This window comes from Nanorana parkeri, unplaced genomic scaffold (assembly GCF_000935625.1).
Source record: "Nanorana parkeri isolate BGI_ZX_2015 unplaced genomic scaffold, ASM93562v1 scaffold2260, whole genome shotgun sequence".
NCBI classification, from domain to species: domain Eukaryota; kingdom Metazoa; phylum Chordata; class Amphibia; order Anura; family Dicroglossidae; genus Nanorana; species Nanorana parkeri.
This window is the reverse complement of record NW_017308528.1, coordinates 161,126-174,100: the sequence shown is the minus strand read 5'-3', so window position 1 is coordinate 174,100 and position 12,975 is coordinate 161,126. Positions and strand designations below refer to the sequence as shown.

Here is a 12,975-nt window from a genome sequence, read left to right as displayed (position 1 = left end):
AACGCAACAACGGCCACTGATGAACCAGATCATCAATAGATATCAGAGCTGATGATGAGGCATGCCCACCATCCCCAGCGCAATTGTTCGCACTCCGGAACTTCCGATCAACAAGCTCGGGGAAGGCTCCTGGCCCAGACGGCTTCTCATTGATGTACTATAAGCGGTATGCCCCTCTTCTTTAAACTCGGGCCCCTGAGGCTGGGTTCACACCTGGGCGTACCATAGGCGCGTTATTTCTGCTCCTTTTTTGCGCGTTTTTTCGTTCAGTAAAACGCGCGTTCGACGCTCGTTTTTATACCTCCCTGGCGGTATGATTTTCTTTTCCTTTATTTTCTCTATCTTTTTTTTCAGGGTTTTTTTTTTTTTAACTTTCAAACTTCCCGCCAGTTCCGCCCCTGTGCGACGCGGCCGCTTGCAAGGGACGGGACACGGAAGTCGGCAGCGGCCGGAGGACACAGCGGGGATCGCGGACAAGGTAAGTCCTACGCTGTATTACCGAGTGTGGCTCGGGGGGTTACCGCTTTGTTAACCCCAAGCCACCCTCGGGAATACCAATGGATACGCGCGGAAAAACGCCCCCAAAGAAGCTCCTGTACTTGTTTGGGCGTAGGGAGTTTTTGCCATAGGGATTCATTGGATTTCACTTGCTGAGCATTCTTACAAAGCCAGGCAAGGACCCAATGACCTGCTTGAGCTAGCGTTCCATTTTGTTATTGAATGTCGACTCCTAATTGTTCTCCAAAATCCTATCGATGCAACTCCTCCTATATGTGGGGGACCTGATGCACCCCGATTAAGCTGGCTTCGTCCCGTCCCATGAGGCTAGAGCTGATGATGATAAGAAATTCCTTCCAACTGCAGGACACACCAACGGGGGGCTCACCCCATGGGGATGGTCCGCACGACGATAGAATAAAGGCCGATCCCGACTCCAACAGTGAACGCTCATAGAAGTCACCTTCAGCCTCTCTCAATCTGCAATCCATAGACATTTTATGAGGTATTACTTATCGAAACCAAAATAAATTCCCAGCGAGAGGAAAAAAAATAGAAAGACTTTATAATTCGAGTTAGTAGAATTTGCCATTTGCCATTTAATTTACCTCCCGAGATTTACGAGTGTTCTGGCAGACGGAAAGGACGGCACCCAATTCTGGGCGTCCGCGCAGGGCAGAGCTAAGCTTCCTCGTGTGCACGGGATTCCTGCCTGCCAACCTCCCTCACTGCAATTGTCCAGCACAGAGAGATTTAGTACGTTGAATATGTGTCACCTTTAGTGACATATAAGGTCGGTCAGATTATGTTTGGATCACCGACATCCCCCTCCTCCCCCCCCCCTTCATAGAAGGAATAAAAGGTGGAAACTTCTCTCCAGGAATTTCACTGTTCAGTGCCGTGATGACAGAGATCGCAGCAGACGTGGACTCTGAGCAATGATCCGCTGATCTTTTCACACATCATCTGAGCTGACACGGGGATGTGCCTGAGCGGGAGTCCCCCACAGCATGGACATACCTGGGGCATCTATCCCAGGTGACCGTCACAGGTGGCCCACCTGCCCAGATGTCACCGGAGGGCGCAGAGACGTCAGAGCAGATTCATCAACGGGGTATAAACTGCGGGCTGATCAGGACCGCAGAGTATGTGATGACACTGAAAGAAAGTCGATGTGTCTCCAGCATTTGAATTGATAAGACGGATGGAATATCTGCGTATCAGCTTCTTCCTGAACTCTGGAGGCTCCTCTGTGGGTTCATTCCAACCTCCCTGCACACTGCTCATCACACACAACGATTGAAGGCGTCTATAGCGCCATCTGATCCATTTAACATTGTTCTACATTGTTTTTAATTGTTCGGATACAATGTATAAAAGAATCGTCGGATTGGTGGGCAGTGAAGACGCCGCGTGATTGGTACTTGTAGAAACTCACAGAATGAATTAAATTGATTTTCGAGGTAACAAAAAAAAAACAACAAAGCAGATTTCCTGATGGGGACAACAGTGGACCATGTCTGTGTAATGTATTATGATCAACCACTTGTAGTCTCCATTGGAAGCCCGAGTGACAGGGTGACAATGCAGGAGCACAATTGGGACACAGGGACAGATCACCAGGGATTACTATATAAAAATATGAACCCCTCATAATGGGCACAGCGGGTGTACAGCCCCGGGAACCCAGCACAGGGATGGTGGGAACCCCTCATAATGGGCACAGCGGGTGTACAGCCCCAGGAACTCAGCACAGGGATGGTGGGAACCCCTCATAATGGGCACAGCGGGGGTACAGACCCGGGAACTCAGCACAGGGATGGGGGGAGCTCCTCATAATGGGCACAGCGGGTGTACAGCCCCAGGAACTCAGCACAGGGATGGTGGGAACCCCTCATAATGGGCACAGCGGGGGTACAGACCCGGGAACTCAGCACAGGGATGGGGGGAGCTCCTCATAATGGGCACAGCGGGTGTACAGCCCCAGGAACTCAGCACAGGGATGGTGGGAACCCCTCATAATGGGCACAGCGGGGGTACAGACCCGGGAACTCAGCACAGGGATGGGGGGAGCTCCTCATAATGGGCACAGCGGGTGTACAGCCCCAGGAACTCAGCACAGGGATGGTGGGAACCCCTCATAATGGGCACAGCGGGGGTACAGACCCGGGAACTCAGCACAGGGATGGGGGGAGCTCCTCATAATGGGCACAGCGGGTGTACAGCCCCAGGAACTCAGCACAGGGATGGTGGGAACCCCTCATAATGGGCACAGCGGGGGTACAGACCCGGGAACTCAGCACAGGGATGGGGGGAGCTCCTCATAATGGGCACAGCGGGTGTACAGCCCCAGGAACTCAGCACAGGGATGGTGGGAACCCCTCATAATGGGCACAGCGGGGGTACAGACCCGGGAACTCAGCACAGGGATGGGGGGAGCTCCTCATAATGGGCACAGCGGGTGTACAGCCCCAGGAACTCAGCACAGGGATGGTGGGAACCCCTCATAATGGGCACAGCGGGGGTACAGACCCGGGAACTCAGCACAGGGATGGGGGGAGCTCCTCATAATGGGCACAGCGGGTGTACAGCCCCAGGAACTCAGCACAGGGATGGTGGGAACCCCTCATAATGGGCACAGCGGGGGTACAGACCCGGGAACTCAGCACAGGGATGGGGGGAGCTCCTCATAATGGGCACAGCGGGTGTACAGCCCCAGGAACTCAGCACAGGGATGGTGGGAACCCCTCATAATGGGCACAGCGGGGGTACAGACCCGGGAACTCAGCACAGGGATGGGGGGAGCTCCTCATAATGGGCACAGCGGGTGTACAGCCCCAGGAACTCAGCACAGGGATGGTGGGAACCCCTCATAATGGGCACAGCGGGGGTACAGACCCGGGAACTCAGCACAGGGATGGGGGGAGCTCCTCATAATGGGCACAGCGGGTGTACAGCCCCAGGAACTCAGCACAGGGATGGTGGGAACCCCTCATAATGGGCACAGCGGGGGTACAGACCCGGGAACTCAGCACAGGGATGGGGGGAGCTCCTCATAATGGGCACAGCGGGTGTACAGCCCCAGGAACTCAGCACAGGGATGGTGGGAACCCCTCATAATGGGCACAGCGGGGGTACAGACCCGGGAACTCAGCACAGGGATGGGGGGAGCTCCTCATAATGGGCACAGCGGGTGTACACAGAAGAAACCAATAAGTGATTTAGATCTGCAGCTGAAGTGACGTTTTAGTATAGTACATATACAGGGTCCTTTATGGGTTACATCAATAAATATCATTGATGAGTTCTGTTTTTTGGATTATATGTTTTTCACACACCTCTCCTTCCACCATTTAACTCCCCCCCCTTTCCCTAAGAGCATGATGGGAACTCACGTAGGTGGTATTCCTGCACGTTGCTGATGTAGCCGTAGACTGAAGAATATCCGAATATGATGACCATTATGACCTCCCGGTTGTCAAGCTCCATGATGTGTGCCGTGTGGCCCTCCACCGCGTAGTGCTGCCCATGATTCAGCACCATGGGGGTCCGCGTCGTCCACGATTGGCTGGAGATGTTAAATACCCAAAGCTCATCAGTGACGTTCCCGGCGCTGGTCTCGATCTTCCCTCCGTACATGTAGATCTCATCCTGGGGGGAGCGAGAGAGAAAAGGACGAGTTTAGTGAGCCGGCCAGAAAGAAACATTTATATTACAATTCCATGGAATCCGTCCATAGACACACACAGCCGTTCCCAAAACATTCCTTCCTATGATGTAATAATAAATCTCCAATAGGAATGAAGTGCTGGAAATGTCTGTGTGTACCCCCCAAGCACCTTCATGAGTGCCTCGGGAGCCCCCAGACCCGGGGTGAGCAGCAGAATGACCACATATGTGATTGTTATTAGCGTACAGTCACTTCACCTTAAAACAATGAGGCTGGTCGGGGGCCATTTTTTGGCCCAGGAACAGGTCCAGGATAGGTAAAAGGGGATTCTGTGACCCTCTGAAGACATTTAAACCCACTGTACCCCTAAAACCACCAAAAAACACCTTCCACATTGACTGCAATTCAATGGCAAAAAATTGAAGAAATTGCACAATTTTCACTAAAACTTTAAAGTGACATGAAACCCTCAGATTTTTTAACATAAACCAATACTGTAATGTGCGCCTTACTGTAATCCATGGTGGTTTCCCTTCTCTTTGCTGCTCTTCCTTTTAAATCCTCATGTCTTCTCATGCTTGGGGAGAACTTCCCTTTGCAGCTGATTTCAGATTGCGACCCCCCCTGTTCACTTGCGGGACCCCACATGGGGTCGTGACCCACACTTTAAGAAGCACTGTTCTAGAGGATAAACATGGAGGCCTTGGCAGGAAAGCTGACCTCTCCTGTAGTACTAGTTGCCTGGCTGTCTGGCTGATTTCAGGGTGTTCCGTGCTTTTTGCATCACTGAGACTTGGAATCAGCATACAAATACGGAGCAGTGACTTCACATAATCACTAATTCGGCATATTCGCTCCCAATCCATGACTCCGGGTAAGTCATAGACAGCCAGGTAATTGGGTTTTCAGCAGAAGATCGGGTTGAGTGGAAACCTGCTCGCTTCTCTTGGTAGACAGGTGCACTTTAAGGTGCAATCAGGAGAGATGGAAACATTTCAGGGGTTAATGACATGAGGAAGTTTTCACCGCGCGGTGTTTTACCTCCTACAATGTCTCTGTAGGAGATGATCGCGCCTACTTTTCACATTAATTAGTGAAGTAGTTCCACGTACGTGCTAATGGAGTGTTACCTGTTCGTCAGGTGGGAAAGAGCCTGGGGACCATTCAGCACCGGGTTAGGGGGAAGGGGGGGGGGGGGTAAAGGTGTTTATTTTAGTCCCATTCTTCTTCAAACAGAAGCTGAGTGCGGCCATCAGCACACCAGAGTCCTCTCACACCTCTATGAGAATAACAAACCGAGGGGCTGGCATGCCGGATTGGAGCCCCTCTGCTGCCCAATGCTGATCTATGTGACAGTACAGAACCAGCACCGGAAAGCTACATGCCAGACCGGAGACTCACCGCTGCTCACTGCTGATCTATGTGACAGTACGGGACCAGCACCGGAAAGCTACATGCCAGACCGGAGACCCTCTGCTGCCCACTGCTGATCTATGTGACAGTACAGAACCAGCACCGGACAGCTGCCATCAGCACACCAGAGTCCTCTCACACCTCTATGAGAATAACAAACCGAGGGGCTGGCATGCCGGATTGGAGCCCCTCTGCTGCCCAATGCTGATCTATGTGACAGTACAGAACCCGCACCGGAAAGCTACATGCCAGACCGGAGACTCACCGCTGCCCACTGCTGATCTATGTGACAGTACGGGACCAGCACCGGAAAGCTACATGCCAGACCGGAGACCCTCTGCTGCCCACTGCTGATCTATGTGACAGTACAGAACCAGCACCGGACAGCTACATGCCAGACCGGAGACTCACAGCTGCTCACTGCTGATCTATGTGACAGTACAGAACCAGCACCGGACAGGGAGGTGCCAGACAGGAGACTCACCGCTGCTCACTGCTGATCTATGTGACAGTACAGAACCAGCACCGGACAGCTACATGCCAGACCGGAGACTCACCGCTGCTCACTGCTGATCTATGTGACAGTACGGGACCAGCACCGGACAGGGAGGTGCCAGACCGGAGACCCTCTGCTGCCCACTGCTGATCTATGTGACAGTACTGGACCAGCACTGGACAGTTACATGCCAGACTGGAGACCCACCGCTGATCTATGTGACAGTACTGGACCAGCACCAGACAGGAACATGCAGAACCAGAATCTCTCCACTGCCTAATGCTGATCTATGTGACAGTACATGATCAGCACTGGACCGCGACACGCAAGGGACCTCATTTTTCTCTGCTGCAGTTCAGTAACATTTACAGGTCTGGTCCCTCCCCCAGCCTGTGACTGGAGAGTAGCTGCAGACTGATGAGCTTATCCGTCACTCTGCTCTCCACTCTTAGCACTGCAGTACAATTAATTAGCTTCCTGTGCTGCTTTTCCCTCTCCCTGCCTGAGCTCTGCTGCACAGGTACTACATGAAGCCGATACCAAGTCAGATTCAGCTACTTACACCGCCGTCATTTAACCAAACACACTCACTGATATACGAATGATTGCAGAGCGCCATTGTTTGTTGTTGGCCATTTTTTAGCTCTGCCCGGAGTTCAGCGTTAATGAAGACGCACATTTGCAGACGTTTTTATGATGCAATATGCGACTACAGCACTAAAGTGAACTTCACACTCGCACGTGGAATTATCAGTGCCGGCAATTATCGTTCAGCCCCGCCAGCAAATTTCCCTTTCAACACCTGTAAACGCGTCGCAAGTTCATTGTAAAGCGACTCCGAGCGATCGTTTGGCCGTAACCGCGGCGCCGCTCATCACTTCAACCTGCAAAAGCATCTGAAAAGTTCCGCCAGAGCTCTGACCGGCTCTGCGCCATCTGCTCTGGAAATGTCAGCGGGATTTCGGGACGATGACGGATACTTGCTCCGGTTCTTGTTTTTTTTCCCCTCGCATTGTTCCATTTCTCTGCAGCGCATTAATTGCAATAACGCGTCACGAATGACAGCGTGAGAGCAGAAAGACGTTAAAAAACAGCATAAAAGCCGGTCCAAAAGCCCCCCGCGGAGTGTAATTACAGACAGAAGCTTTATACCGGATTATAAGATTTCCATCCTCGATAATCTGATATTAAACATTACGACGCAGCGTGTGGCGAGTTAAAGGTTTTCCCCCGGACGCAGCAGGGGGATGGAATGAGGATGCGCTATGGCGACGTGCCCTTATCTGTAAGCCGGATGCAACATTTCAATGTATTTAACAGATTGCAAAGTACCGTCTAAGCGCTGAGTACAAACAGAGGGTAACCGACAGATTGAAGGAGAACTTATTGAGAAGAACGGCTCTACATACGGCCATCACTGCTGATTGGTCGGCTCTCCTGATCGGACACGGTGCCGATTAGCTGCCACAGAGCTACTTCTTCTTCTTCTTCACCACAATGCCGCCAGAAGTGGGGAGCCGGCTGCTGTGTGCCAGAGAATTCCGTACAGCTTCCCTAGAACAACCCTTTCCCGTCCGGGGTTCCTCCAGAGGTGGCTGCTGATCTCTAGGCAATGGACAACTTCCAACCCTCACATATGCAGCCGCTAGTGATGAGCAAAATGGCCTGCGTTCGGTTTGCTTGGATGTTCATTGAACCCAACCAGAAATGCAGGTTCAGTCATTGGTTGCCAAGAAGCCGAGGGACCCGCAGTGTCATAGGCTATGGTGCACCTTCCTGCAACCAATGACGCTGTGAGGCTCGGCCACCAGTCAACCAAATGATGCTGTGAGGCTCGGCCACCAGTCAACCAATGACGCTGTGAGGCTCGGCCACCAGTCAACCAAATGATGCTGTGAGGCTCGGCCACCAGTCAACCAATGACGCTGTGAGGCTCGGCCACCAGTCAACCAAATGATGCTGTGAGGCTCGGCCACCAGTCAACCAATGACGCTGTGAGGCTCGGCCACCAGTCAACCAAATGATGCTGTGAGGCTCGGCCACCAGTCAACCAATGACGCTGTGAGGCTCGGCCACCAGTCAACCAAATGATGCTGTGAGGCTCGGCCACCAGTCAACCAATGACGCTGTGAGGCTCGGCCACCAGTCAACCAAATGATGCTGTGAGGCTCGGCCACCAGTCAACCAATGACGCTGTGAGGCTCGGCCACCAGTCAACCAAATGATGCTGTGAGGCTCGGCCACCAGTCAACCAATGACGCTGTGAGGCTCGGCCACCAGTCAACCAAATGATGCTGTGAGGCTCGGCCACCAGTCAACCAATGACGCTGTGAGGCTCGGCCACCAGTCAGCCAATGACGCCGTTACTGGCTGCTAGGACACACACAGAGGATCAGCTGACAAACTGGCCAAATTCCATTCAGCAAAATGTTAGGAGCTTGGCTTTGGGTTGAACTCATGATCGACCTGAAGCTCAACCCTACTGACCACTGGTACAAATTATCCTTTTACTTATGGGTAAGGGGAGCATTTGTCCACATATCACTAGTGTAATGGTGCCCTTCTCCCACTGACCACCAGTAGAGGTGGGTCCTTCTTCCACTGACCACCACTAGAAGGTGGGCCTTCTCCAAGTGACAACCAGTAGAAGGTGACCCAAAGACAACCAGTGTAAGGGGGCACCTCTCCCACCAATCGCCAATGTAAGGGGGCCTCATGCAGACCACTAATGTAACGGGTCCTACACTGACCACCAACATAAGAGGGCTCCACTATGCACCAATGCGGAGGAAAACTAAACATTTTCACTGTCTGCGTTTCTTTTCTGGGCAAAATGATCCATTTCATTACGATCACTGAAAGTAAAGTTGTTGCGTATGAATAAGCCTGGTAGGTCACATTCTAGATAGACTTTCTAGATGATTTATTCTTATACTTCTACTTACTGATTCTAGCCCCCCATCCCATCCCCCCCACCCCCCCCCCTGTATATTTTTACTTTTTTATTATACCTTTTTTCTGATGTCTTCAGGACACTCATTACAATCTATCAGCAGTCAGAGATATAAAGCCATCAATGAAACCTATGGGTCGCTTTAAGGTGACCATGGATCCCAAGAGGCTGGATGGACTGGATGGATCTCTACCTTGTAAAAGGAGGGTAATGAGAACAGGTGTCAGCGGAACGCGTTGGGACCTTAGGCAACGCAATCGGGATTGGAGAGGTTCAGTGCAAAAAAGGAGGCAACAGACAACCAGGTCATATCTGCTTTATCAGTACCGGTGAAGTAATCATTACAATACCATACAATAACATTGGTGCTTATATTACCTAGTTGTCTGTTCTAGCTCCTTACCTCTCCATTCCTTGATCAATATCAGCCAGACAATGATGAGCCATGGGCTGTCTATCCACATGTGGAGGGAATACGGCAGTATAAGCAGAAAAGACAGGTCCTCATACATTTCACATGAACAATGCCTTTCTACAGCGACCACAAGTCTCATCATCTCCTTATACCATGAATTATGCAACCTTACACCCCATTCTAGGCTGGCTTTCTACAAGTGCAGGCACGCTTCACACAGAAATGGTGCCCAGATAGAGAGCAGCAAACAGCTAATTATGCATGCTGCATTTATTTGTAATGCACGGGACTGCAGAGAGCTGCACGTTTCTGCATCGTGTCCCGCTTCTATTGCACCATCTCCTTATTGCTGCTCCGGGATGCAAATGCATCCCCCAGGGAAGGGGCCGGGAAGGCGGCTATTACTCGAAGAGCAACACTGCCACCTAGAGGACAAAGTGCAGTATGACAAGTACAGATATTCAGCAGTCAGCCTTGTGGAACAATGCAACCATCGGTAGGTATCTTTTGGCCCGGCTTTGGTCATAAACTTGCAGCTTATGTGCTTCTGTTTAGGTAATTCATGAGGGAGTTGGCTCAGTACCTGTGATTGGCGCTGCCAGCTTCCTGGTGGGCTCGGCACGTGGAGCTGCGAACACGCCCGAGCTCATCACTAGTAAGGAGCGCCAGGCCCCTGAGGGCTTACAATCTAAAAGAGGAGGAGTGATACATGAGGAGGGAGCTGTGTGGGGATGAATTGTTTGAGAAGGTGATGGTTGAGCGGTAAGGTTGAGGTGGGATCGGCTCCCCTGAACAGATGAGTCCTTAGGGAACGCCTAAAGGCAGTCAAGGTGGGAGATAGATGGACAGGTTGGGGTACAGAGTTCCAGAGGATGGGAGAGACTCTAGTGAAGTCCTGGAGGCGAGCATGGGAGGAGTTGACAAGGGAGCTGGAAAGCAGGAGGTCTAGGGAGGAGTGGAGGGGACGGTTAGGGTGATATTTTGAGACCAGGTTTAAGATATAGCCGGGGGCGGAGTTGTGGATGGCTTTGTAAGTGACTGTTAATATTTTGAATTTTATCCCCTGGGCTATTGGAAGCCAGTGTAGGGATTGGCAGAAAGGGGTGGATGATGGAAGCCAGTGGAGGGATTGGCAGAGGGGGGCGGGGGATGGAAGCCAGTGGAGGGATTGGCAGAGAGGGGGGGAGGATGGAAGCCAGTGGAGGGATTGGCAGAGAGGGGGGGAGGATGGAAGCCAGTGGAGGGATTGGCAGAGAGGGGGGGAGGATGGAAGCCAGTGGAGGGATTGGCAGAGAGGGGGGGAGGATGGAAGCCAGTGGAGGGATTGGCAGAGAGGGGTGGATGATGGAAGCCAGTGGAGAATTGGTTAGGTGGATGAGTCTGGCAGCTGCATTCATGATAGACTGAAGGGGGAGGAGCCTGTGTAGTGGAAGGCCAATGAGGAGGGAGTTACAATAGTCAAGAAGAGAGATAACAAGGTAGATCCAGCAGAAGTACCTTAGAGTCAGTCCCCGGGGAAGCAAAATCAACCCAATCATCATCATCAGCAAACCGTAGCAAGGCCTCCTAACCTGTTGGATCACTTCCTACCCGATCATCTACCTGAGACCACCTGAAGCTGCCCACAGACATTAGGACGTCTCCCAATGCAGCCAAAAATTGCTTTTCTACTGTCAAGAAGGTGAATAATCACAAAATCGATTTGAAGTACAACTAAAGTCTCCTCCAAAAGTCCCAAATCCAGTCACTATGTGATACAAAAGCCTCATACAGTAAATAAGAAAACTTCCTTTACCTTCACTGAACCAAATCTTCCTTCATTTGTGTCTCACCCACCTCCCTCCCAGACACCGCAGCTCACAGCGGGAGGGTCTTAGCAGCGGAGGCCGAGCCGGGACTCCAGAACGCAGTGGGCGGGACTAGGTGTGGCCAGATGTTCACTGACAGGATACAGGCTAGTGAACACCAACGGCCACGCCCCCTGCAACATCATCTCCTCCCACTATAGTGCAAGCAGACACAGACCACAAGAAGGTGACAACTCTGCTCTGAGTTCAGGAGCAGTGCAGCATCGTAGTCAAACCATCACAGTCGGTTGCATTAGGTGGGTTTCACTGGCAGGTATTTGTGGGAGTTTGCGGGGGGACTAAGAGAAAACTGTAAGAGCAGATGGGCTGATAATTAAGTGCTGCAGTCCATACAATGGCAAGAAAAAGTATGTGACCCCCTTGACATTTACTGGTTTTCTGCAGTAATTTGCCATAAAATGTGACCTGATCCAGTGGCGCCACAAGGGGGGTGCGGAGGGTGCGGCCCGCACCCGGGTGACACCATTGGAGGGGTGACACCAAAATGACTCAGTCATTTTGGTGTCACCCCCCTCTGAAAAGTCGGGCGCTCGGTCATGGACCGAACGCCCGACAGTATCAGGAGAGAGGGGAACTGGCGGCATACCTTATCCCGCCGGGTGACTGTCCCCTCCTCTCTCTGCCGGCGTCCATCACCAAGATGGCCGCCGGCAGGTATCAGAATACTGCCGCGCGTGTGCGCGATGACGTCTCGGCAGGGTGACACTCGGTTACCGCTCCGGGTGTCACCCAGCCTCGGGACGCCCCTGACCTGATCTTCCTCTAAGTCTTACCAATAGACAAACACAGTGGGGGAAATTTATCAAAATCTGGGGCAGCTGTGCACGGCAACCAATCAGCATCCACCTTTAATTTTCCAATCTTAACTGAACAAACTGAAGAGAGAAGCTGATTGGTTGCCGTGCACGGCTGCTCCAGGTTATGTCTGCTCCAGGTTTTGATGAATTCCCCCTCATTGTACTCAAGCTGATAACACACCAACAATTTTAAATTTCTGGTGTTTTTTATTGAACACACCCATTAAACATTCACGGCGCTAGAAGAAAAAGTAAGTGAACCCATAGACCAATTACTTCAACAAAAAGCTAATTGGAGTCAGCGGATGGCACACCCGGAGCCTAATGGATGAAATGCGTTGGGAGGTTTAGAGCGACTTTGTTTCAAATCATTTTTATTGAGGTTTTACAAGGGATACAAAGTGACACAGTGAACCCATTTTTGGGTTCCAATCAGATACAGAGAAAATCATAGACGTAGATTGTCAATCATATCCATGAAGATGAGAGAATAGGGGGAGGGGCATTCGTTGGTGTTTAGCCGTTGTAGAGTTAGGTGCAAGACAGGCGTCTACGGTTTCGTTCGTTCCCTGAGACCAGAGCAGTAGCTAGTTCTTTTTGCGCCAGAGGCAAGAACAGAAAATTGTGCACCCCCCAACAGACGTGTGCGGTATGTGACATCGTGTGCCCCGCCTCCTCGCATGCGCCTCTGCCCATACAGGCGGGGGAGAGCAGCGGGGATCTGAGGAGAAGCTGGAGCCTGTGCCGCTCCTCGTCTCTCCCTGCCAAGCCGCGGGTGTGTTGGACGCCCGGCGCACCTGTTGCCAATGGTGCCCTGTGCTCCCTATGGCAACGGGGCCGAGGGGGCGCAGCCAAGCCGGCCTTG

The 12,975-nt window shown here is 51.9% G+C and overlaps 1 protein-coding gene across 1 annotated transcript in view; it reads right to left on the bottom strand.

Moving 5' to 3' along the window:
* Positions 1–1,543: 1,543 nt before the first annotated feature.
* The window catches only part of ATRNL1 (attractin like 1), a 77,791-nt gene continuing 66,359 nt past the window's right edge, over positions 1,544–12,975 (bottom strand). The window contains 2 exon segments of the mRNA XM_018573163.1: positions 1,544–1,626; positions 3,894–4,149. Coding sequence (XP_018428665.1) covers positions 1,544–1,626; positions 3,894–4,149 — 339 coding nt within the window.